At 49.9% G+C, this 27,739-nt stretch overlaps 1 protein-coding gene across 2 annotated transcripts in view; it reads right to left on the bottom strand.

Moving 5' to 3' along the window:
• Positions 1-8,270: 8,270 nt before the first annotated feature.
• The window catches only part of MTHFR (methylenetetrahydrofolate reductase), a 37,288-nt gene continuing 17,819 nt past the window's right edge, over positions 8,271-27,739 (bottom strand). The window contains exons 2-13 of one of the 2 annotated variants that reach the window (XM_083163461.1): positions 26,472-26,536; positions 25,127-25,366; positions 24,552-24,790; positions 22,427-22,537; positions 22,142-22,335; positions 17,646-17,896; positions 16,473-16,607; positions 16,202-16,382; positions 15,910-16,092; positions 11,775-11,876; positions 11,269-11,388; positions 8,271-11,021 (exon numbers count right to left, since the gene is read on the bottom strand). In XM_083163461.1, the coding sequence (XP_083019587.1) occupies positions 10,824-11,021; positions 11,269-11,388; positions 11,775-11,876; positions 15,910-16,092; positions 16,202-16,382; positions 16,473-16,607; positions 17,646-17,896; positions 22,142-22,335; positions 22,427-22,537; positions 24,552-24,790; positions 25,127-25,344 (1,932 nt within the window). In that variant the 5' untranslated portion in view covers positions 25,345-25,366; positions 26,472-26,536 and the 3' untranslated portion in view covers positions 8,271-10,823. The remainder of the gene's footprint in view (positions 11,022-11,268; positions 11,389-11,774; positions 11,877-15,909; positions 16,093-16,201; positions 16,383-16,472; positions 16,608-17,645; positions 17,897-22,141; positions 22,336-22,426; positions 22,538-24,551; positions 24,791-25,126; positions 25,367-26,471; positions 26,537-27,739) is intronic. The other variant, XM_083163460.1, reaches the window with a different exon arrangement.

Here is a 27,739-nt window from a genome sequence, read left to right on the forward strand (position 1 = left end):
ATGGGCTTTTTCACTGTTTTTTGAGCCAACATGTGCCGACAGGTGGTATTTCATGCCCTACCATCCACTAGGGCGTGGTGGGAGAATAAAATAGTGGCCAAAGCATTGCGAGCGATGCGAGGGGATGCGGTGCACTTCAAACTGTGACCATGTTGACATTCAGGTAAAAAAAAATAGTGAAAAACCCTATGTCGACCTTTTGACTGTCTACCTAGCCCATGTCGACCCAATGCTTGTGTCATCCTAGACCCATGTCGACCTAGTGGTGTCGACCCAATGCTTGTCGACCTAGTTGTTGTAGACCAAACGATCCACACCCATTTTCTATTTAGTATTACTGTCCCTTTAAATCCAGCAAGCAAGACTGCAGCAACGCCCTGACGTCTGGCTGCGATTATATATATATATATATATATATATATATATATATATATATAAACAGGTAGATGGGGGCGGCGGCACTCAGCAACAATAAAGACGATAAAACAGCAAGTGACTTGCCAACGTTTCAAAGCCGTGTGGCTTCTTTATCAAGGCAACTGTGAAGAACAGTTCTTCACAGTTGCCTTGATAAAGAAGCCACACGGCTTTGAAACGTTGGCAAGTCACTTGCTGTTTTATCGTCTTTATTGTTGCTGAGTGCCGCCGCCCCCATCTACCTGTTATATCCAGGGACCGGGTCACCGCTCCTTTGTTTGGAAGGCACCAGCCTATTATTCCTACTTTCTTCCCTAAGCCGAACGGAGTGCCGCCTCAGGAAGGTATATATATATATATATATATATATATATATATATATATATATGTATGTATGTTACATTAGCAATAGCAGAAGCCCTAGTTTGCACATGGCCGGCGCAATCATTTTAACTGTAAGTAAATGGAATTAAACCAACTTCATCTTCCCAATAATTAGTATTGTAAAAGTACACAGAGAATGAAGCCATCGCACCCAGTTACTGGCTGGTGTAGAGTCCTGGCCCAGCTGGGGACATTATACAGGGGTCATTGTCCCTTTTGTCTGTGCAGTGACAGATGCCAGCGCTGGGTGTGGGAATAAGAAGATAACAGTCCCCTCCATGTAATACAGAGGCATCTGCTGGTGTCCTGTGTTACTGGCACAATTCTAAGGGGGCAGATGTACTAAGCCACTTGGCTCCTAACTGTCATTTTACCACCCCAGCCAGTGACATGACAGTGAGCAGCTGATTGGCTGCTGCGGCATCACCGGCTCTCGCTCTCCAGGCCAGTGGCGTATTTAGAATGGGTGCAGCGACTGTCCACGGTGTAAGGACGCGATAGCTCTGTACAGCGCAGTGAGAGGGAAGGTCCCAAATGACATCACAGATGTCCAGGTCCAATCACTTCTTATATAGGGTATGGATCATTGGACAGACAGCAACTAGGCCAACATGCTTGAAGGTCGACATGGTCATTAGGTGGACAGCAGCATTTGGTCGACATGGGGAAGGTCAACATGGAGTTTTTCACTTTTCTCTACCGTCCAATGGGATACTGGGTTGTATACTATGGGGTAGAGATCCTCCGCAGGAGAGACAGGCACATTAAAGCTTTTAGTGTGGGTGCACTGGCTCCTCCTCTCTACCCTCCCTCCACTAGTCAGTTTAGAAAAATGTGCCTCAGGAGAGGCAGTGCTTCTGGATGCTCCAGAGTTTTCTTCAAAGTTTTATTTAGTTTATTATTTTGGGGCGCTGCTTTGACCAGGCAGCTGTCCTACTTCGAGGGTGTCAGGGGAAGGGTCAGGCCACGACCTCTTAAGGTCAGAGACGACCCTGCTGCAGGACAATCTGTCCTGAGTTGGGGCCTGTCACCGCACAGCATTGCGCTGTAGCGAGCAGGCCCCCCAGCTGCCGCACACCCCCTGACTGGTCCGAAGACGTCTGTGGTGAGTACAGGTTGGGGGTCCCACATGGGGACACCCCAACTGCTCCGTGCGGCAAGATGGCGGCGGCCCTCTCGCAGGGACCGCGCGAAACCCCCTCATCAGACTGGCATAGGGTAATGCCGCTGGACCACCAGGGATGCCCAGCAGGTTTTTATAACATTTTATGTGAAAAACGATGCATTTTATGTGAAAAACGATGCATATGCCAGTATAAATATACTGGAAGCGCCAGCTCCGTGCAAAGGGGGCGGGGCTTCACTCAGAGCGGGACCAGGCTCTGCTGGGCACGCTCTGTCTCTGCTGCCTGCTTCTTCACGCTTCCAGAGGTCGCCATTACAGCACCTCAGCGGCGTGGTTGGATGTGATCCTTGCAGCAGCGGCAGAGACAGCAAGTTTAACAGCGCAGCAGCGTTGCTTAGCTCTGTTATTACACTGTGTTGATATATATCACTGTGTGTTTTGTGCTACCAGCTCACTACAATCCGTGAGTTAAGGTTTTGGGTGTACTGGTCCCCTCAATATTGCTCTGAGTCTCCCCACTGGCTAATTAACCACTTGTCCACATACATAGTCTTTAAACAAGGCTGCATTACACTTATACTGTGATAGATTACAGTACATCAGTTTCAGTGTTGATGTGTATGCGTGGGTACGCTGCTGGGGGTGTCCTGTTGCTTCATCATGGTGAAAAAGCTAACATGCATGGTGTGCAGCACAAGGTTTATACCAGCTTCACAGTCACAGGTCACCTGTGAGCCGTGTATGCTTCCACAACCCAGTGGAGTGACCTCTCAGGTCAGTGGGGTGCCCCCACAACTTGTGGATGGGTCTCAGGCTGATAGTCAAGAGCCTGCCTGGGCCAGCAGCATAAAAACGCTGATGGACTCTGCTGCTTCCCAGCTCTCTGCCAATACACAGCAGACGCAGAGGGTACAAAGGGAGTTAGCCATGTTGTCTGCCAGGGTTGATACCCTCACCCCTCCCCCTGCTCAGCCTCCTAAGCGGCCTGCTACTGCAATGGCCCCTGATTCTGACGATGATGACATCCTTGATGAGGGAGAGGAGCAGAATGAACAAGAGATTGTTCAGGAGCAGTCTTTGGCTCTTGGCTCTTTGCCTCTGATTAAGGCCATTAGGGAGGCGTTAGCGCTTCCTATGGAGGAATCCTCTGAGGGAGACTCCTTCATGACCCAGAGAAAACAGCCGGTGTACTTCCCAGAACAGGCTGAGTTAGAAAGTGCTTTTAAGAGTGCTTGGCAGAACCCTGAAAAGAGATTCCAGCTTTCAAAGCGCTTCACTAATGCATGTCCTTTTGATCCTGCTGGTAGGAAGAAAGGGAGGAACCGCCAGCGGTGGATTCCTCTGTCTCACACCTTTCCAAGAAGGTGCTGTTACCTGTCCCTGGGGTGTCCACACTCAAGAATGGTGCAGATAGGAGACTTGAGGCAATGCAAAAGTCTATGTTTTCGGCCAGCGGGGCTTCACAACGCCCGGTGCTGGCAAGTTGCTGGATGGCTAAGGCCATTTATACTTGGTCCACGCAGATCCAAGAGGGTTTGTTGGGGGACATGTCCGTGGCTCAGATTGGGGAAAACCTGCGCCACATTCAGGATACCGCATGGATATTGTGCGAAGCGCAAAAGGAATTGGGCGCTATAAATGCGCGGAATTCTGCTATGGCTGTGTCGGCTAGGCGGGCTCGGTGGTTGCGCCAGTGGGTGGCTGATGTGGGTTCCAAGAAGAGTGTGGAAAGCATACCCTTCACCGGGGAAAGGCTCTTTGGCAGTGAGCTGGATGATTGGATTTCTAAGGCTACAGCAGGGAAATCCACCTTCCTCCCATCAGCCCCCACGGCTGCAAAACGCCCTTTTCACTGGACCCTCCCAGCAGTCCTTTCGCGGGTCCAAGTTCCGCCCTAAGGCCAGAGGCGCCTCTAACGCTAGCAGAGGCACAAGAGGGAAGTTCAGAAAGCACAACCCCTCAGGCCATCGGGACCGTTCCACCGCCCCTGCTGCCTCCAGGCCAGCAGCATGACCGGGTACACCCACCACGGGACTATCTCGAGGTGGGGGCCCGTCTGTTGCACTTCAGCAAGGAGTGGGATGCCTCCTGCCTAGACTCCTGGGCCAGGAATCTAATTTCAGCAGGCTACAGGCTGGAGTTTGCCGGGCCTCCTCCTCAAAGATACTTCAAGTCGGCCCTTCCAGCCTCATTGGAGGATCAGGCGCTCCTTCAGGGGGCCATTCAAAAGCTCCTCTTGTCCGAGGTCATAATACCCGTACTAAGACAGGAACAAGGTCAGGGTTATTACTCAAATCTGTTCCTTGTCCCCAAACCAGATGGTTCAGTAAGGCCCATTTTGAATTTAAAGTCTCGGAACCCTTCTCTGCAGGTGTTCAGATTCAAAATGGAGTCCCTCAGGTTGGTGATTACCTCCCTGGAAAGAGGGCTGCTGTGGACGTCAAGGACGCCTATCTACACGTCCCAATTTGGCCTCCCCATCAAGTCTTCCTAAGATTTTCTTTGGGAAACAGCCATTACCAGTTCCAGGCGCTACCTTGCGGGCTGTCAACTGCCCTGCGCATCTTTACCAAGCTCATGGCAGAGAGGATGCTCCTTCTCAGGCTCTGGAGGGTAAATGTCATACCCTACCTGGACGACCTGTTGATCAAGGCAGGTTCGGAGGAGGCCCTGAGAAGTGCGTTAGCTCTGACGATGCAGGGCTGAGGGAACATGGCTGGATTTTAAATATACCAAAATCCTCGTTGATCCTGAGCCGGAAGATGGTATTCCTGGGAATGACTCTGGACACGGAGGAGCAGAAGGTGTTCCTGCCGCCCGAGAAGGCTTCAGCCTTGCAGGACTTGGTAAGAGAGGTTCTATCAAGTCCTTGGGTCTCAGTGCACCTGTGCCTGAGGCTCTTGGGCAAGATGGTTGCTTCCTTCGAAGCCATCCAGTATGCCAGGTTCCACTCCAGGATTTTTCAGCTGGACATCCTCACGAAGTGGTCGGGATCCCCTCAGCAGATGCACAGAAGGATCTGCCTGTCTGCACAGACCCGAATCTCCATTCAGTGGTGGCTAGATTCGCAGAACCTATTGGCAGGTCGCTGCTTCCAGATACAGGACTGGGTCCTGATCACCACGGACGCCAGCCTCGGGGTTGGGGAGCCGTGATACAGGGAGTTCGCCTGCAAGGCCGTTGGTCTCCGATGGAAGCCAGGTTGCACATAAACAACCTGGAACTGAGGGCTGTTCAATATGCCCTCCTACAGGCGGAGCCTATGCTGCAGGGCGGTACAGGTCCAGTTGGACAATGCAACTACGGTTGCTTACATCAACCGCCAAGGAGGGACAAGGAGCATGCCCTGTATGAGAGAAACCAACAGGATATTCTCCTGGGCAGAACGCCATGTAAAGGCCCTGTCGGCAATTTTTATTCCAGGAGTCGACAACTGGGAGGCGGACTTCCTCAGTCGTCACGATCTCCACCCCGGAGAGTGGGGACTCCACCATCAGGTGTTCCAGGACCTCGTAGATCTTTGGGGGCTCCCTCAGATCGACCTGATGACCTCTCGGTCGAACCACAAGCTGGACAGGTACGGTGCCCGGACCAGGGACCGAGGAGCAGCAGCAGTGGTTGCCCTGACTTGGACATGGGACTTCCAGTTGGTGTACCTGTTCCCACCGCTACCCTTGCTGGCAAGGGTGCTAAAAAGGGTTCGGCACCAGAAAGTAGAAGCCATTCTAGTGGCTCCAGACTGGCCTCGAAGGGCCTGGTACGGGGACATTCAGGCCATGCTGGTCGAGGACCCGTGGCGTCTTCCTCAAAGAGAAGATTTTCTCCTTCAGGGACCGTTTGTCTTCCAGGACTTACCGCGGCTGCGTTTGACGGCCTGGAGTTTGAGCGGCAGATATTAGGCCTTAAGGGCCTGCATCCCTCTGTTATCACAACCATGACGCGTGCCAGGAAACCAGTCACGGCTTCTCACTACCATGGAATCTGGAAGAAGTATATAGCCTGGTGTGAAAGAAATGCCTTGCCGCCAGCGGTACTTCGTCTTAACAATTGTTAAGATTCTTTCAAGCAGGTTTGGATTGGGGCCTTTGGTTGGGATCCTTGAAAGTACAGATCTCGGCTCTGTCAGTATTCTTTCAGAAGAAACTGGCGCTGTTGCCGGAGGTCCACACCTTCCTGCAGGGGGTGCTGAGGATTCAGCCTCCTTTTGTGCCACCTACCGCGCCTTGGGACTTGGATATGGTCCTCACCTTTCTCAAGTCTGCCTGGTTTGTTCCCTTGGAACAGGTGAAATTAAAACACCTTACTTGGAAGACTGTTGTCCTTTTTGGCCCTTGCCTCAGCCAGGCGTGTGTCTGAGCTTGGGGCATTGTCCTGTCAGAGTCCTTACCTAGTGTTCCACTAGGATAAGGCTGAACTCAGGACCAGGCCGCAGTTCCTGCCAAAGGTTGTGTCCGCTTTCCACTTGAACCAACCCATTGTGGTTCCTTCCAGCGCGGTACATCCTGATATTCCACTTTCCTTGGATGTGGTGCATTCCACTTTCCTTGGATGTGGTGCATACTCTTAAGGCGTATGTAAAACGCACGGCTAGACTTCGCAAGTCGGATAGCCTGTTTGTTTTGTAGGATGCGCAAAAGAAGGGTTCTCCTGCGTCTACCAGGACCATAGCCCGTTGGATTCGTTGCACCATACAACTGTCCTATGCATCGACTGGTTTGGCCCTTCCCCAAGCATTAAAGGCCCATTCCACCAGATCTCTTGGGACCTCTGGGGCGGCTGCCCGAGGTGTCTCGGCCATGCAACTGTGCAGGGCCGCAACTTGGTTGGGGAGTAACACTTTTGTCAAGTTTTACAGATTTGACACCCTGACCAGGGAGGATTCCCAGTTCGGACAAGCGGGTTTACAGCAGACTCCGCACGTTCCCGCCCGTTCTGGTAGCTTTGGGACCTCCCCATAGTATACAACCCAGTATCCCATTGGACGGTAGAGAAAATAGGATTTTGGGTACCTACCGGTAAATCCTTTTCTCGTAGTCCATATGGGATACTGGGAGCCCGCCTCTGTGCGGCTTTCTGCTGTAATGGTTCTGTTCCTTACACTGTTCAGGCTTGTTGCCTTGTCAATATATATCTATATATATATATATATATATATATGGACCTTCTATAAGGTTTATTGGTGATCCCAGAAGTGTTGTTATGGTTCACCTACTTTTGTAATTTTGGTTTGGGTGTGCTGTGAGAATCTCACCACAATTATTGTTCACATACCTCCTCACATAGCTCTCCTTCGGCACAGTTTTTCATTAACTGACTAGTGGAGGGAGGGTAGAGAGGAGGAGCCAGTGCACCCACACTAAAAGCTTTAATGTGCCTGTCTCTCCTGCGGAGGATCTCTACCCCATAGTATACAACCCAGTATCCCATATGGACTACGAGAAAAGGATTTACCGGTAGGTACCCAAAATCCTATTTTTTTTTACCCAAATGTTGACACAGTCCACATGGACACTAAAAAAGTGCACCCCATCCTCTCGCATGGCTCAGCACACTATTTTATTCTCCCTCCACGCCCTAGTGGATGGTAGGGCATGAAATACCCCATTTTTTGAAGAAAAAAAAAGTGAAAAACTCACGCCAACCTTCTGACCTAATGCTTGTGTCAACCACCCATCGCTGTCGTCATTTAGTGGTGAATCTAGGGACCGTATCCCTGATGTGTGGCCAGCATCAGAGTGGGAATGTGAGCAGAGGTTGTATATGGTGTAGTGTGGGATACTGACATCTATTGGCCAGAAGGAGGTATTACACTTACATCATTATTACACTGGAAACCATCGCTGTGTGATTATACTTAAGGCCCATACACACTGGGCGACTTTGAGCTGAAAGTCACTATCTTTCAGCTCAAAGTTCCATGCCCTCTACATGGGCATGGAACTTCCGACGTCCAGGCAGCACAGGGAATTCTCCATCCTCCAGAGGAAGACCATGGACTCCACCAGTGATGAAGAAGAGGATTCCCACCATGTGCCCCAATCCTGATGCCATCTGCCAAACAACCTTCACTTCTCCAGAAGGATGATGAGGATGAAGAAGAAGAGTTCTGCAGTGCAGATTCATCACCTGTAGCCTGGGCTAGACCAGGCGGCCTCCTCTGTGACCTGACATTATTTACTGACACTCAGCACATTATGGTGCCCAGAAGGGATACCATGTGATCTCAGATCCATCCTGCATCCGTGTGCCTTAGTGATGGACTGAGATATGGACAGTAAATTTACTGACGGTCGGCAGAGCTGGATAATTAGCGCAGATGAAAGTAAATTCACAAACAGCCAAATAAAATAAAATCTCTTCACACATTTATTTGTAGAAACTTCTCATTAAATCGTATCCCAAATTTTCCCCATTACATCAGTTTTCCATCAAATAACAAAAACATGATTTATCCGACACGATCTGCGCCCCTACATCAGAGCGGCGACACAGGTTATGCCCCCACACTGGGCCACAAGGCAGTAGCGCTACATGATCCGTGGCGGGTGTTACTGCTTATTGCCTGTAGGGGTCACTGTTTATCCACGATACAATGTATGTGTAGTATGAAGTGTATAGAAGAGTGTGATGCAATCCTAAAGGTGCCCATACACTGAGCTGATTTAGACAAATTGGAACGTGAAATTGACCCAAATCAGCTCAGTTTGATGCCCCCTCAGTTCCGATGTGCGGTCCTGTGCGCATTGGACCTGAGCTGGTGGTCAAAACTGCTGGCTGTCCGACCACCTGACCTCCCCCTCCGCGTGCGGCGGGCAGCAGGATCCGGCCAGCTGGTGGTGGTGGTGACGAGGGGCGGGCAACTCATACTGGCGGGCAGCAGGGTTCGTCCGACGGCGGGGGCTGGGTTCGGATCTTGTAGCCACATTTTGCCTGCGGTGGGATGCGGCTACTGAATAATTTGAAATGACTGGCCGGACGTTGATTGGCTGAGAGAATTCTCTCAGCCAATCAGTGTCCGTCTAGTCATTTAAAAATTTCAGCATTCACATCCCGCCCCGCTGCCCAAAAAAAATTGCCTAAACTATAGCTCCCAGCCGCCGCTGCTCGGATGAACCGCCACCACCACCACCAGCTGGCTGGACCCCGCTGCCCGCCCCCCGCAGCATCTTCCCAGAAGTATTACATGCATAGAAATGGCACAAGTGCCAGATCGCATGTGAGCCTCCCGGGAAGCTCTGGGCAAACTGGTCCGAATTGTCCTGAGGACAGATTGGCCCAGTGTATGGGGGCCTTTACTCTGACACTGGGGATGGGTCAACCAAGAATTGGCGACATGTACATGGTCAACAGGGCCACAGGGTAGTTAGGTCAACATAAAAATGGTTGAAACAAAAAGGTTGATAATAATTTTTTTTAAAGTTTGGGTTTTTAACCATTTTTTTTCACAATAACACCCCAACAAGTGTACCACGCTCGCCCACCACGCCTGGCAGGTTACTATTCCTATTCGTGGTCCATGTGGATGGTAGAATGTGAAAAATAAAAAATAAATGTATATTATCTAATTTTTATAAATAAACCATGACACAACCATTGTCACGCTGGCCATTTGCTCCTGTTGAGTCATAGCATATCGACCTTTTGCAACTGTAGATCCTATGTGTGTGAGCCATATGGGTTTGACCTGTTGACTATGTACCTAAGTAGGGTTGGCCTATGACCCAGATACCCCACTATTTAGCATTATTTGGGGGGGGGGGTCACTTTTAAATTATGCATACAATGCTGCCAAACATTCCTGTGGTGGCTGACTGTGCACATTACGGCCTATTCCAATGCTTGTGTACATTCCCTCACACATCTACAGAGGGTGGAAACAAAAATGGCAAAGACGATTATCCGACACCTGTGGGCTACTCTACTAAACCGAATTCCTCTCTCTTAGTGTTAGCAATAGGCATGTTTCACAAAGGCCCACCCAGCATAGTAGGCACGCATTTCACCAAGATCGGGCCGACACAGTTTGCACGCGTTTCGCCAAGACCTACCCAGCACAGTATGCACGTGTTTTGACCAGATCTACCCAGCACAGTAGGCACGCGTTTCACCAAGGCCTACCCAGCACAGTAGGCACGCGTTTCACCAAGGCCTACCCAGCACAGTATGCAGCCGTTTCACCAATGCCTACACATAAAGCACGCATTTCACCAAGGCCTACATTCAAGTCACAACTTTCAGCTATATTATGTTGTACAAAACATGTTAAAAAATATATATATAAAGATACCTTTCCCTCCAGAAGCTTACATCATAAGGTCACTATGGTATATGGACTGATGCACACAAATGGACAACCCTTACCTTCCATACTGCTACCCCCCCGCTCAGCAGGAAAGCACAGACATATCCTCATTTACGCTGGGAGTCTGTGACCGAAACAAAACATCCTAATAAATACATTTTGCTGCAAGACTGCTGGTACACGAGTGCGGTCTGCTCTGGGGTACACGTATTCAGTCACCCCTAAGCAGTGTCCTTGCCATGGGGGCACGTGGTCGGTCAGCCAGGCTGTGATGGTTATATAGTTACCAGAAACCCAGCCACACAGAGGGCAGAGACAACACATAGGTTTGCAGAAAATAAGCCCCTATAATATAGTAATAGAAACTGTGACAGTTACCTTCACCTATCTATAAATCTATTCATGTGTCCCAGTTCCACAGAAGCCACACTGTATCCTGAGGACATAACATGAGAGTCAGGAGTAGGTGCGGAGGCCATTGCATGGATGTCCATTGCTGTGCCATGTCCCACCTCAGTGGGGGAGGGGGACTGGTGGCACTGGTCGGTTCCATATTTCACGAGGTAGTGGGTATTAGCAGCAGGACACTGTCTGTCATTGCTCCGTGGGATTATCGTGTTCTTGGAAGGTGTCCTCAATGACCTGCCACAGACAGTTCTCCAGGGGAAAGTCATTGTCCACCAGGTTCACCAAGAAATAGTTATCGTGGATGTACTGAATGATCATTCGGGACGGAGATTCCTCCTCGTACAGCTTCGCCCACTGCTCGATCCACAAGGCAAAGGCTTCATCCTGCAGAAAAGGCCACAGATATTACACGTAGCAACTACCCTACCACGCAACAGGCTTCTACACACTGTACATGGTTGTACCACGCATAACCAAGCGTTGTGGTGTGTACGCAATGCCCCAATAACAGAGGGGGGGGGGGTGGAATAGTGCCACCATTTGCCCAGTGACTTATTGGACCCATAGTGTGCCGCTAACATTCAGTGTCTGTGATCATCACGCGATCAATTCGGTAGAACCCATTATTTACCTTCCAATACATAAAGCTGACAGGATCCACCACCGTAGGCTGGATGATTTCCCGCCCAGGAAATATTCCCCACGTTACGGCGTTCGGCTGCATGTCCGCGGAATTCGTAATGTTCTTACCCTGGAGCAAATGAGAACGTTACATACATCATTGAACATCTTTCCCCAATTCAACTGAACTGTATCTTATTGGTGTCACTGGTCCCTTAGGGATGTATACAGGAGACCCCCAAACTGTGCTACATAATCAGCAACTAATGGAAGCAGCTACTGCACATGGGGGGTCTAAGCTGCCAGATACATACAGGGATCCCCCAGTCTGGTAGCCATGGCTGTGCCTCCCTCTGCCCCCACCTGTGTACCCGGTGCTGGGCACAGTAAGCCGATACAGGGAAAGTTCCGGCTGTTAGAGGGACATAAGGCGATGTATATGGGGCACTATGATACCACGCTGGGTCCCCGCTGACGTGGCAGTAACAAGGTGCACACAATGCACAGATAACTCACCTGCACATTCACTATATGATAGTTCACACGAGGCTCATATCTCTTCAGGACTTTGATAAGGGCAGTAACCATCTCGCTGGATGTGAAGAACTCCAGATACGCCTGTACACAGAGGACATGTAATAGCAGTGATGTCACCCAGCAACTACAGAGAACATAGTAATAGCAGTGATGTCACCCAGCAACTACAGAGAACATAGTAATAGCCGTGATGTCACCCAGCAACTACAGAGAACATAGTAATAGCCGTGATGTCACCCAGCAACTACAGAGGACATAGTAATAGCAGTGATGTCACCCAGCAACTACAGAGAACATAGTAATAGCAGTGATGTCACCCAGCAACTACACAGAGGACATGTAATAGCAGTGATGTCACCCAGCAACTACACAGAGGACATAGTAATAGCAGTGATATCACCCAGCAACTACAGAGAACATAGTAATAGCAGTGATATCACCCAGCAACTACACAGAGAACATAGTAATAGCAGTGATGTCAACCAGCAACTACACAGAGAACATAGTAATAGCAGTGATGTCACCCAGCAACAACACAGAGGACATAGTAATAGCAGTGATATCACCCAGACTACACAGAGGACATAGTAATAGCAGTGATGTCACCCAGCAACTACAGAGAACATAGTAATAGCAGTGATGTCACCCAGCAACTACAGAGAACATAGTAATAGCAGTGATATCACCCAGCAACTACAGAGAACATAGTAATAGCAGTGATGTCACCCAGCAACTACAGAGAACATAGTAATAGCAGTGATGTCACCCAGCAACTACACAGAGGACATAGTAATAGCAGTGATATCACCCAGCAACTACAGAGAACATAGTAATAGCAGTGATATCACCCAGCAACTACAGAGAACATAGTAATAGCAGTGATATCACCCAGCAACTACAGAGAACATAGTAATAGCAGTGATATCACCCTGCAACAACACAGAGGACATAGTAATATAAGTGATATCACCCAGCAACTACACAATGGAACATAGTAATAGCAGTGATATCACCCTGCAACAACACAGAGGACATAGTAATATAAGTGATATCACCCAGCAACTACAGAGAACATAGTAATAGCAGTGATATCACCCAGCAACAACACAGAGGACATAGTAATAGCAGTGATATCACCCAGCAACTACAGAGAGGACATAGTAATAGCAGTGATGTCACCCAGCAACTACAGAGAACATAGTAATAGCAGTGATGTCACCCAGCAACTACACAGAGGACATAGTAATAGCAGTGATATCACCCAGCAACTACACAGAGGACATAGTAATAGCAGTGATATCACCCAGCAACTACAGAGAACATAGTAATAGCAGTGATATCACCCAGCAACTACACAGAGAACATAGTAATAGCAGTGATGTCAACCAGCAACTACACAGAGAACATAGTAATAGCAGTGATGTCACCCAGCAACAACACAGAGGACATAGTAATAGCAGTGATATCACCCAGCAACTACAGAGAGGACATAGTAATAGCAGTGATGTCACCCAGCAACTACAGAGAGGACATAGTAATAGCAGTGATGTCACCCAGCAACTACAGAGAACATAGTAATAGCAGTGATGTCACCCAGCAACTACAGAGAGGACATAGTAATAGCAGTGATGTCACCCAGCAACTACAGAGAACATAGTAATAGCAGTGATGTCACCCAGCAACTACAGAGAGGACATAGTAATAGCAGTGATGTCACCCAGCAACTACAGAGAACATAGTAATAGCAGTGATGTCACCCAGCAACTACAGAGAGGACATAGTAATAGCAGTGATGTCACCCAGCAACTACACAGAGGACATAGTAATAGCAGTGATATCACCCAGCAACAACAGAGAGGACATAGTAATAGCAGTGATATCACCCAGCAACTACACAGAGGACATAGTAATAGCAGTGATATCACCCAGCAACAACACAGAGGACATAGTAATAGCAGTGATATCACCCAGCAACTACACAGAGAACATAGTAATAGCAGTGATATCACCCAGCAACTACACAGAGGACATAGTAATAGCAGTGATATCACCCAGCAACTACACAGAGGACATAGTAATAGCAGTGATGTCACCCAGCAACAACACAGAGGACATAGTAATAGCAGTGATATAACCCTGACACTACACAGAGAACATAGTAATAGCAGTGATTTCACCCAGCAACAACACAGAGGACATAGTAATAGCAGTGATATCACCCAGCAACTACACAGAGGACATAGTAATAGCAGTGATATCACCCAGCAACTACACAGAGAACATAGTAATAGCAGTGCTATCACCCAGCAACAACACAGAGGACATAGTAATAGCAGTGATATCACCCAGCAACTACACAAAGGATATAGTAATAGCAGTGATATCACCCAGCAACTACACAGAGGATATAGTAATAGCAGTGATATCACCCAGAATACACAATGGAACATAGTAATAGCAATGACATCACCCAGCGACTACACACTGGAACATAGTAATAGCAGTGATATCACCCAGCAACAACACAGAGGACATAGTAATAGCAGTGATATCACCCAGCAACTACACAGAGAACATAGTAATAGCAGTGATATCACCCAGCAACTACACAGAGGACATAGTAATAGCAGTGATATCACCCAGCAACTACACAGAGGACATAGTAATAGCAGTGATGTCACCCAGCAACAACACAGAGGACATAGTAATAGCAGTGATATAACCCTGACACTACACAGAGAACATAGTAATAGCAGTGATTTCACCCAGCAACAACACAGAGGACATAGTAATAGCAGTGATATCACCCAGCAACTACACAGAGGACATAGTAATAGCAGTGATATCACCCAGCAACTACACAGAGAACATAGTAATAGCAGTGCTATCACCCAGCAACAACACAGAGGATATAGTAATAGCAGTGATATCACCCAGCAACTACACAAAGGATATAGTAATAGCAGTGATATCACCCAGCAACAACACAGAGGACATAGTAATAGCAGTGATATCACCCAGCAACTACACAGAGGACATAGTAATAGCAGTGATATCACCCAGCAACTACACAGAGAACATAGTAATAGCAGTGCTATCACCCAGCAACAACACAGAGGACATAGTAATAGCAGTGATATCACCCAGCAACTACACAAAGGATATAGTAATAGCAGTGATATCACCCAGCAACAACACAGAGGACATAGTAATAGCAGTGATATCACCCAGCAACAACACAGAGGACATAGTAATAGCAGTGATATCACCCAGCAACTACACAGAGAACATAGTAATAGCAGTGCTATCACCCAGCAACAACACAGAGGACATAGTAATAGCAGTGATATCACCCAGCAACTACACAAAGGATATAGTAATAGCAGTGATATCACCCAGCAACAACACAGAGGACATAGTAATAGCAGTGATTTCACCCAGCAACAACACAGATGATATAGTAATATAAGTGATATCACCCAGCAACTACACAGAGGACATAGTAATAGCAGTGATTTCACCCAGCAACTACACAGAGAACATAGTAATAGCAGTGCTATCACCCAGCAACTACAGAGAACATAGTAATAGCAGTGATATCACCCAGCAACTACACAAAGGATATAGTAATAGCAGTGATATCACCCAGCAACTACACAGAGGATATAGTAATAGCAGTGATATCACCCAGCAACAACACAGAGGACATAGTAATAGCAGTGATATCACCCAGAATACACAATGGAACATAGTAATAGCAATGACATCACCCAGCGACTACACACTGGAACATAGTAGGTAAGGTCCATCAAGTACAACCTGTTGTAACTAGACTCCTTGGACTAAATCCTAGATGTGATCCCCCACCCCAGGATTGTACACTACAATTCTATCATCGGCATACAGACCCAGATGTGTTCGATTTATCAGCTTAGTGTATACCAATCTGTCTCCTGTAATATATTATTCTATATACGGATGACACATGGGCCAGCTGCACATACGTGACCACACACATACACTGGTCCAATTGTATAGGGTTCCGGCATCCCCGGTATTCCATATCGGCAAGCACATAGCCGGAACAGGTTGTGCAGTATAGTGGCTTCCATACCTTCTGAAAGACGTAACCGCGGCTAGGCCCCCAGCCAACTATAGGGTCCGTGGAAGGTTTTCCATTGACATTAGGCTGGGAGTTAATGGTCAGGATTCCTCTTTTATTCACTTTCTCCAGCTCGTCCTTCAGCAGATTGGTCTCTTGTGCTAATGGGTCATCGTTCCAAGGTAGACAAGTCACCTGCAAGCACAGCAAAGGGATACCAGGTAAGAGCTCGGGGCACCTGCTGACGGGTAGGACAGGGTCTAATAATGTGTAAGAGAAATGACTTTACCAAGACAGAACTTACTTTTTGGCCTTTGCAGTTGGGGTTTCCGGTTATGTAGCTGGTGAACACCTCGAACACACTTTCCTCATTGCTCAGCTCCTCACCCCACATCTTCAGTAACTGACCGCGGGCGGATTTGCTCTTCAGGTAGAAGAGGTAATAGTCCTTCAGCTCCCCGAAGGCCGGAGAAGAAGAGTTACCCCTGTGCAAGGACAAAACATAAAAATTCCCGTAAGTGTCTGTGTACATTTCCTGTGTGGCCAGCTGAGGTTCTCTTGACTACGAGACATACCAGCGTCCATTGGGGAAATCGTCCCACTCCTGAGTCCTGTGGATGTAGCTCTTTGGACGAGAGGCCCAGAAGATTGGGCGGACGTCTTCCACTCTCCTCTTAGGATGAGCACTCACAGCCCAGGGCAGCGGTCGCCTGATGGGAGAATAACACAAATCTTCAGCAATCAGCAACAAGGGACACTCAACCACAAGACAACCTGTTAAAAAATTAATAAGGTTTGTGCCATCGCCAATATGTGTGGATGGATCCCAATCTGCAATGTCTTCTACTGCAGAGGCAGGAGGACTACGAACCACACCGGTAACAGGTAAGGAGGATATGTGTGTGTGTGTGTGTGGGGGGGGGGGGGGGGGCGGCATGAGGCTGGAGAGACACATGGGGGGACAGGGACGGGACACGAGGCTGGAGAAACACAAGGGGGGAGGGACATATGGGGGCTGGAGAAACACATGGGGGGGACAGAAGGCTGAAGAGACACACATGGGTGTACAGGAGGCTGGAGAGACACACATGGGGGGGGGTCAGGAGGCTGGAGAGACACACATGGGGTGGGTCAGGAGGCTGGAGAGACACACGTGAAGTAAGTCAGGAGGCTGAAGAGACACATGGGGGGGGAGTCAGGAGACTGGAAAGACACACATGGGGGGTCAGGAGGCTGGGAAGACACACATGGGGGGACAAGAGGCTGAAGAGACACATGTGGGTCGGGAGGCTGGAGAAACACACATGGGGTGGTTAGGAGGCTGGAGAAGGGGGTCAGGAGGCTGGAGACACACACATGGGGGGGTGTCAGGGGGCTGGAGAGATACATGGGGGTGGGGGGAGTCAGGAGGCTGGAGAGACACATGGGGAGACAGGAGGCTGGAGGGACACATGGTGGGATGGGACAGGAGGCTGGTAAATTTTTATACACTTAAAAACATTTAATTAATTTTGATGTGTAAATACGAAGGCTGGGTACACACCGGACAGACATGCCCACGGAGGGCCCTATTCAGTATACACACTTACTGGTATGCTGGTTGATGTTTCGGTCAGGACACCCAGCGGGCGGCCACTTGACATCCCAAGCAGCATTGTACTAGAGCAGCCGGTTGCCTGCCTTACTACAGGTTTCCCAAATACAGCAGGCAGGGACAAGGATGACCCCAGCACACAACTATCACCCACCTCGGATCTTCCTGCCACATTCCCAAGCGCCGTAATACATCAATAGTGGCCACCTCCCGATTCAGCGTATATATGTGCAGCCCATGCACCAGCCCGCTGTCCAGCAGCTCCCGGCACATAGACACTGCCAGGTCAATGCCGTAATTCCTTATGGCGGCATCATTGTCCTTAATGGGCTCGATAACGTCCTTTATTTCTTGTGGTACTTCAAGTTTGGAGAGTTTCACCAGCTGTCGCAAGGAGCAATAGCCCTGTGGGAGGAGAATACAGTCAGCCAATAGCAGCACTGCTCCCGCACATGTGCAAGCGTTACACGGGAGCAGGGGGAGGAGCAATAGCCTCGTGGGAGGAGAATACAGTCACGCAATAGCAGAACTGCTCCCGCACATGTGCAAGCGTTACACGGGGCGCAGGGGCAGGGGCAATAGCCCTGTGGGAGGAGAATACAGTTGTCATCCAATAGCAGCACTGCTCCCGCACATGTGCAAGCGTTACACGGGCACAGGGGGAGGAGCAATAGCCCTGTAGGAGTAGAATACAGTCACCATATAGTAGAACTGCTCCCGCACATGTGAAAGCATTACACGGGCGCAGGGGGAGGAGCAATACCCCTGTGGGAGGAGAATACAATCACCCAATAGCAGCACTGCTCCCACACAAGTGCAAGCGTTACACAGGCGTAGGGGGAGGAGCAATAGTCCTGTGGGAGGAGAATACAGTCACCCAATAGCAGCACTGCTCCCGCACAAGTGCAAGCATTACACAGGCGTAGGGGGAGGAGCAATAGTCCTGTGGGAGGTGAATACAGTCATCATCCAATAGCAGAACTGCTCCCGCACAAGTGCAAGCATTACACGGACACAGGGGGAGGAGCAATTGCCCCGAGGGAGGAGAATACAGTCACCCAATAGCAGAACTGCTCCCGCACATGTGCAAGCGTTACACAGGCGTAGGGGGAGGAGCAATAGTCCTGTGGGAGGTGAATACAGTCATCATCCAATAGCAACACTGCTCCCGCACATGTGCAAGCGTTACACGGGCGCAGGGGGAGGAGCAATTGCCCCAAAGGAGGAGAATACAGTCACCCAATAGCAGAACTTCTCCCGCACATGTGCAAGCGTTACACGGGCGTAGGGGGAGGAGCAATAGTCCTGTGGGAGGTGAATACAGTCATCATCCAATAGCAGAACTGCTCCCGCACAAGTGCAAGCATTACACGGACACAGGGGGAGGAGCAATTGCCCCGAGGGAGGAGAATACAGTCACCCAATAGCAGAACTGCTCCCGCACATGTGCAAGCGTTACACGGGCGTAGGGGGAGGAGCAATAGTCCTGTGGGAGGTGAATACAGTCATCATCCAATAGCAGCACTGCTCCCGCACAAGTGCAAGCATTACACAGACACAGGGGGAGGAGCAATTGCCCCGAGGGAGGAGAATACAGTCACCCAATAGCAGAACTGCTCCCGCACATGTGCAAGCATTACACAGGCGTAGGGGGAGGAGCAATAGTCCTGTGGGAGGTGAATACAGTCATCATCCAATAGCAGAACTGCTCCCGCACAAGTGCAAGCATTACACGGACACAGGGGGAGGAGCAATTGCCCCGAGGGAGGAGAATACAGTCACCCAATAGCAGAACTGCTCCCGCACATGTGCAAGCGTTACACAGGCGTAGGGGGAGGAGCAATAGTCCTGTGGGAGGTGAATACAGTCATCATCCAATAGCAGAACTGCTCCGGCACAAGTGCAAGCATTACACGGACACAGGGGGAGGAGCAATTGCCCCGAGGGAGGAGAATACAGTCACCCAATAGCAGAACTGCTCCCGCACATGTGCAAGCGTTACACGGGCGCAGGGGGAGGGGCAATAGCCCCGTGGGAGGACAATACAGTCATCCAATAGCAGCACTGCTCCCGCACATGTGCAAGCGTTACACGGGCGCAGGGGGAGGGGCAATAGCTCTGTGGGAGGACAATACAGTCATCCAATAGCAGCACTGCTCCCGCACATGTGCAAGCGTTACGCGGGCGCAGGGGGAGGAGCAATAGCCCCGTGGGAGGACAATACAGTCATCCAATAGCAGCACTGCTCCCGCACATGTGCAAGCGTTACACGGGCGCAGGGGGAGGGGCAATAGCTCTGTGGGAGGACAATACAGTCATCCAATAGCAGCACTGCTCCCGCACATGTGCAAGCATTACGCGGGCGCAGGGGGAGGAGCAATAGCCCTGTGGGAGGAGAATACAGTCACCCAATAGCAGAACTGCTCCCGCACATGTGCAAGCGTTACACGGGCACAGGGGACCATAGGCAGCCAGTCCAATCACAGCCAGCCTCAGATCCGCCATGATTGTCCGGAAGATTACCGGGGGGACAAGTGGTGTTGTTGCCAGTAGCAATTGATCAGATTTTAGCCAGCATTTTTTCGATTGCATTCTAGAAAGGGACAGCTAAGCTCTGATTGGTTACATTACCCCAGGTTTATTCAATTTTGAAAACGAAAAATGAAATAAATTCATATACTTGGTATACACTTGTCAGATGAAATCACACTTTCAAGGAGACATTTAATGATGGACAATTTATCTCACCATATAAACGGGCTGCGGTGGGCTTTACTTCCATAGTAAGTCTGCAGCACCACCGCAGATGGCTTGGTTTGTACATGTCCCCAGGAAAAGTGCAGGTGCGTCCAAGTAAAGTGCCCAGCTGCTTTCAAAGTGCAAGGCTTCAAAAGTGCATGAAATGATGTGTCCAATGATTAGCTTCTTCTATATGTCCGACCAGAAGTGGCATGGTGCGCTGCGTAGTCAGCACTACCTACTACCGCTATGAGACACGGCCAGATCAGCTTGCTCAGCGCAATGTCCCTCCCCCTGCGCAATTTGTGCCTGCAATTCCCATACAACTAAGCAAGCTCTGAAAGTGTAACCTAGGAGGTTATGTAGGAGGAAATGCATGCTATCTTACACACACATGCACGACAATGTGCGAATGCCAGACGCTGCGCGACAATGTGCAAATGCCAGACGCTGCGCGACAATGTGCAAATGCCAGATGCTGCGCGACAATGTGCGAATGCAAGGCGCTGCGCGACAATGTACGAATGCCAGACGCTGCGCGACAATGTGCGAATGCCAGACGCTGCGCGACAATGTGCGAATGCCAGACGCTACGCGGCAATGTGCGAATGCCAGAGGCTGCGTGACAATGTGCGAATGCCAGACGCTGCGCAACAATGTGCGAATGCCAGACGCTGCGCGACAATGTGCGAATGCCAGACCCTGCGCGACAATGTGCGAATGCCAGACGCTGCGCGACAATGTGAGAATGCTGGATGGTGATGTGCGAATGCCAGACGCTGCGCGACAATGTGCAAAGGCCAGGCGCTGCGCGACAATGTGCGAATGCCAGACGTTGCGCAACAATATGCGAATGCTGGATGGTGATGTACGAATGCCAGACGCTGGGCGACAATGTGCGAATGCCAGACGCTGCGCGACAATGTGCGAATGCTGGATAATGATGTGCGAATGCCAGACGCTGCGCGACATTGTGCAAATGCCAGGCGCTGAGCGACAATGCGCGAATGCCAGACGCTGCGCAACAATGTGCGAATGCTGGATGGTGATGTATGAATGCCAGACGCTGCGCAACAATGTGCGAATGCCAGACGCTGTGCGACAATGTGCGAATGCTGGATGGTGATGTGCAAATGCCAGGCGCTGAGCGACAATGTGCGAATGCCAGACGCTGCGCAACAATGTGCGAATGCTGGATGGTGATGTGCGAATGCCAGACGCTGCGCAACAATGTGTGAACGCCAGACGCTGTGCGACAATGTGCGAATGCTGGATGGTGATGTGCGAATGCCAGACGCTGTGCGACAATGTGCGAATGCTAGACGCTGTGCGACAATGTACGAATGCTGGATGGTGATGTGCGAATGCCAGGCGCTGAGCGACAATGTGCGAATGCCAGACGCTGCGCAACAATGTGCGAATGCTGGATGGTGATGTGCGAATGCCAGACGCTGCGCAACAATGTGTGAACGCCAGACGCTGTGCGACAATGTGCGAATGCTGGATGGTGATGTGCGAATGCCAGACGCTGTGCGACAATGTGCGAATGCTAGACGCTGTGCGACAATGTACGAATGCTGGATGGTGATGTGCGAATGCCAGGCGCTGAGCGACAATGTGCGAATGCTGGATGACGATATGCGAATGCCGGACGCTACGTTCTATTTCTCTACTATCTGTCATGACTCCTCTCCAGACCTCTGCACGGTCCTAATGAGGATATAATGTCGGGAATTATCGCACCTTATTTGGGTTAGCAGGAGAACAATGGATCTAGATAGAGGCATATGGGATAGCAGAAGGCAAACAATGGACTTCTGGGTAATTATACAAGCAGACTTCATGGGAATGTTACTTTCCACTTTTACATGTAAATGAGGTCGGAGCCCTGTTCTAGGGCGAAGCGCTCACCTGAATAGGAAAGATACCCGGCAAGATGGGGCAGGTGATGCCGATTGCTCTGCAATCCGCCAGAAACTGTAAGAACGTTGCAGAGCGGAAGAAGAGCTGAGTGATAATGAAGTCGGCACCAGCGACCACCTTCTCTTTCAGGTGCAGGAGATCCTGCTGGTAGCTCTCGGCCTCGGGGTGACCTTTGGGGTAACCTGGTCAGAGACACAACGTACACGTCACACCATAATCCCTTTATCACCAGCAACCTGTCCAGGCAGGAAGTGGATGAAACGCATTCATTACCTGCAACGCAGATGTCAAAGTAGTCGTCAAACTCCTGGCGGATATGCTTCACCAGATCTACCGCATAGTTAAACCCTTCGGCTTCTTCCTCCCACTCCTCACCGATAGGATCTACCATGGAACAAAGAGGCCAGTTATTAAAGAGACACAAGGTCCCAATAGAAGGAAAGTGCTGGAGCTACGCAACGTGGACCTCTGCCGGCCACCAAAGGGTGTCTCTGTCCCCTAGTGATACTGGCTGTGGGACAAGTGCCCCCTACATGTGGACGCCATGCACCAATCCCCTGTATGCACTGCCCCCTATAGGTGGGCGCTCCACACCAATCTCCTGTATGCACTGCCCCCTATGGGTGGGCGCTCCGCACCAATCTCCTGTATGCATTGCCCTGTAGAGGTGGACACTATGCACCAATCACCTGTGTGCACTGCCCTCTAGAGGTGGACACTCCGCACCAATCACCTGTATGCACTGCCCTCTAGAGGTGGACACTATGCACCAATCACCTGTATGCACTGCCCTCTAGAGGTGGACACTATGCACCAATCACCTGTATGCACTGCCCTCTAGATGTGAACACTATGCACCAATCACCTGTGTGCACTGCCCTCTAGAGGTGGACACTCCGCACCAATCACCTGTATGCACTGCCCTCTAGAGGTGGACACTACGCACCAATCACCTGTATGCACTGCCCTCTAGAGGTGGACACTATGCACCAATCACCTGTGTGGACTGCCCTCTAGAGGTGGACACTACGCACCAATCACCTGTATGCACTGCCCTCTAGAGGTGGACGCTCTGCACTAGTCACCAGTATGCACTGCCCTCTAGAGGTGGACACTACGCACCAATCACCTGTATGCACTGCCCTCTAGAGGTGGACACTACGCACCAATCACCTGTGTGCACTGCCCTCTAGAGGTGGACACTACGCACCAATCACCTGTATGCACTGCCCTCTAGAGGTGGACACTCCGCACCAATCACCTGTATGCACTGCCCTCTAAAGGTGGACACTCCGCACCAATCACCTGTATGCACTGCCCTCTAGAGGTGGACACTCCGCACCAATCACCTGTGTGCACTGCCCTCTAGAGGTGGACACTCCGCACCAATCACCTGTGTGCACTGCCCTCTAGATGTGGACACTATGCACCAATCACCTGTGTGCACTGCCCTCTAGATGTGGACACTATGCACCAATCACCTGTGTGCACTGCCCTCTAGAGGTGGACACTCCGCACTACTCACCTGTGTGCACTGCCCTCTAGAGGTGGGTACTACATCTCAGTCACCCCTCTGCATTGCCCTCTGGAGCTTTATGGGTTCCTTAGCAGCATATTGAAGTATTTCCTGTCCCAGTACTTCTATACACACCTCACCACAGCATTTATTCATGTTATGCCCCATAGTATTGCCCTAGTTTACGTGATGTCACATTTACAGTGCCCCCTGTCCATACTGTGCCACATTACAGTTCCCCAGTACCTACTCTTAGTAGGTTACATTATAGTGCCCCAGTACCTACTATGCCACACTATAGTGTCACAACTCTTATTAGGTTACATTGTAGTTTCCTACACATTACAATGCCCCGTTTACATTATGCCACATTACAGTGCCCCCTGTCCATACTGTGCCACATTACAGTGCCTCAGTACCTACTCTTAGTAGGTTACATTATAGTGCCCCAGTACCTACTATGCCACACTATAGTGTCACAACTCTTATTAGGTTACATTGTAGTTCCCTACACATTACAATGCCCCGTTTACATTATGCCACATTACAGTGACCCCTGTCCATACTGTGCAACATTACAGTGCCTCAGTACCTACTCTTAGTAGGTTACATTATAGTGCCCCAGTACCTACTATGCCACACTATAGTGTCACAACTCTTATTAGGTTACATTGTAGTTCCCTACACATTACAATGCCCCGTTTACATTATGCCACATTACAGTGCCCCCTGTTCATACTGTGCCATGGTATAATGCTCCAGCTCTTATTAGGTCATGTGATCGTGCTCTCCACATTAGAGGTCATTACATTCCAACGTGTTGACATAATTTCTATCAGCAGTAGATTTTATTATATAGACTACAGGATTGTGTGCTCCTACCCCCTCTGAGAGCCATTATATTCTTCAGGCCAAGGTGTTTTGCCTTCTGAAGATGCTTTGTGATCTCCTCCTTGGCCTGGTGACAGCAGGTCATGTGCAGGATGGTCTCCAGCCCACAGAAGTTGACAGCTGTACTGGCAATGACCATGGAGGAGGTGTCCTTGTCAGAACCAGGGTCTCCGGCAGGGTGCCAGGTCACGTCTATGAAGAGGGGACCTCCAGATCCCATGCGGTCAAACCTGCAACATGACATCGTGTGAGATGCACGGGAACATGAGTGACATCCTGAGACACATGCGAGACAGATGTCACACATACCCTCAGTAACATCCTGAGACACATGCGAGACAGACATCACACATACAGGACAAGGTAACAGTAACATCCTGAGACACACGCGGGACAGACGTCACACATATAGACAGGACAAGGTAACAGTAACACCCTGAGACACACGTGAGACAGGACAAGGTAACAGTAGGGGCTGGTGAAGTCGCATTTGGGCCATTCCTGCGCCGGTGTGATGTCATAATACCCTCTATGTTGTCATACATAGTCTTGTATGCGCCACCCACCTGGAGAGTAAGTTTACGGCGCCGCTGGCCGTACGTGGTGGGAAAAACTCCAGTGAGAACCACTTGTCTCCAGCTTCAATGCGCCGACGCATTTTATCCCGCAGCCGCTCATGTCGCTCTACGTCTAGGACGGGAGTGGAGCATCGGGAGCTTTCCTTGGAGTTCTCTGTGCTACTGCAGCTTGCGCTGCCGCTGTCTGTGCTGTTGGCGTTCACCATTATGAGGTCTGTAAGGCAAACTCTATGGAGAGGAGAGAGAATGGAGAATTAGTCATTGTATAGTGCAAGGCTAATGCTGCTCCTCACCTCTATGGGGGGATAAAGTGTTTTGTGTGCCGTCGGTCATTAGATGGCGCCCTACAGGGAAATGTAAGTGTTGCTCCATTCTGTGCACAGCCTCCGGCGCTGACATAACTGTTGGGGATGGGAACAAGTGGTCTATAATACCGCTTTCAGACCACACTCTAGACCCGGGTTATTGCCGTGTTTTTGCGGCCCCAACACGGGTCAAGGTGCGGTCTGAAAACAAAAGGCCACCACAGGTCGAGCAACACGGGTGTTCAACCCTGGTATTGACCAGGGTTGAACACGGCTATGACCCGTGTCAAGTGCAGTGTGAACGGGTGCATGGGTCGAGCGACCCGTGTCCCGTTCACAGTATGGAGGAGGCAGCACTGTCAGCTCCAAGTACTGCCTCCTCCAGAGCCCCCGATGACGCGCCGCCCACCCAGCTCCACCCAATGTGACGTCACCGACTCGGCAATATGCCGTGTTGGTGTCGGAACTTTCAGACTGCATATGCCGTGTTGCTCAGGGGATGGGACCCGTGTCCTAATCCCGTGTGCGACACGGCATTTGTGGTCTGAAAGTAGTATCACAGTGACATCTTAGTATTCTTCCTGGCTCAGTATGGATCAATGTGCGGGACGTGCAGTCACGGAAATATGGAGGCATCCGGAGAGCAACTCACTTATACTTTCCTGACATTCAAGGAAAGAATAATCCAGGGAACACATTATTACTTTTCCATTATAGCAGTGGTTCTCAAACTCGGTCCTCAGGACCCCACACAGTTCACGTTGTAGCTGTAGGTGTGGGGCGGCTATGGGATCAGTAGCAGGCGCAGATTATCATTACACTATGACATTTGTACAGAACACACTAGCAGCCATGGAACCACAAGATTGGGTCAGTACAGGGTTATATCTCTATGTATCTTTCCACCCCCCCATGCACGCATACACACACACACACACACAAACACACACATTACACAGCCTGTAGCCCATGGCAATCCTATACTTTACTTTTGACCAATGTAATCAGACAAGAGAAAGCAGACATACCTGATTGATGTGGGTTACAGCACAACATTGGCCACTGTACTACAGGGAATGATATACCAAACCTTCTGAAAAAGAAAAAGAAAGTGGTGACATTGCCCATAGCAACCAGAATCTAGCCGCCATTTATTCAAACCTTAATGTTAAATGACAGCTGGAATCGGCTTTATTGCTACTGGGAACAGCAGCGAGTCTCATCCCATTTATATCACTACATACATGTAATATTACAGAGCAGCTCCTGCATAGCATCCGTGTGCGGAGGGTCCGTCCTCTGCTGTTGCTGGTAACAGGACCGTCTCTGCAATATGACAGCAATTCCTCGCTGGTGTCACCAACAGACTTTAGTCGCTGACTCATCGCTCTCCCGGGGGATGCACCTCATATATAGGTGACAGGTAGCAGAGAGGGACACGGGTGACAGTCACCTATACCCATTACTAGAAGGAGGAGCGCATATGTAGTACGTATATCGGGTGTACACCTCATATATAGGTGACAGGTAGCAGAGAGGAACACGGGTGACAGTCACCTATACCCATTACTAGGAGGAGGAACACATATGTAGTACGTATATCGGTTGTACACCTCATATATAGGTGACAGGTAGCAGAGAGGGACACGGGTGACAGTCACCTATACCCATTACTAGGCGGAGGAACGCATATGTAGTACAAATATCGGATGTGCACCTCATATATAGGTGACAGGTAGCAGAGAGGGACACGGGTGACAGTCACCTATACCCATTACTAGGAGGAGGAACGCATATCGGGTGTGCACCTCATATATAGGTGACAGGTAGCAGAGAGGGACACGGGTGACAGTCACCTATACCCATTACTAGGAGGAGGAACGCATATGTAGTACGCATATCGGGTGTACACCTCATATATAGGTGACAGGTAGCAGAGAGGGACACGGGTGACAGTCACCTATACCCATTACTAGGAGGAACGCATATGTAGTATGTATATCGGATGTGCACCTCATATATAGGTGACAGGTAGCAGAGAGGGACACGGGTGACAGTCACCTATACCCATTACTAGGAGGAGGAACGCATATGTAGTACGCATATCGGGTGTACACCTCATATATAGGTGACAGGTAGCAGAGAGGGACACGGGTGACAGTCACCTATACCCATTACTAGGGGGAGGAATGCATATGTAGTACGTATATCGGGTGTACACCTCATATATATGTGACAGGTAGCAGAGAGGGACACGGGTGACAGTCACCTATACCCATTACTAGGAGGAGGAACG

The sequence above is a fragment of the Crinia signifera genome, chromosome 19 (assembly GCF_055691185.1).
Source record: "Crinia signifera chromosome 19, ASM5569118v1, whole genome shotgun sequence".
Classification (NCBI taxonomy): Eukaryota; Metazoa; Chordata; class Amphibia; order Anura; family Myobatrachidae; genus Crinia; species Crinia signifera.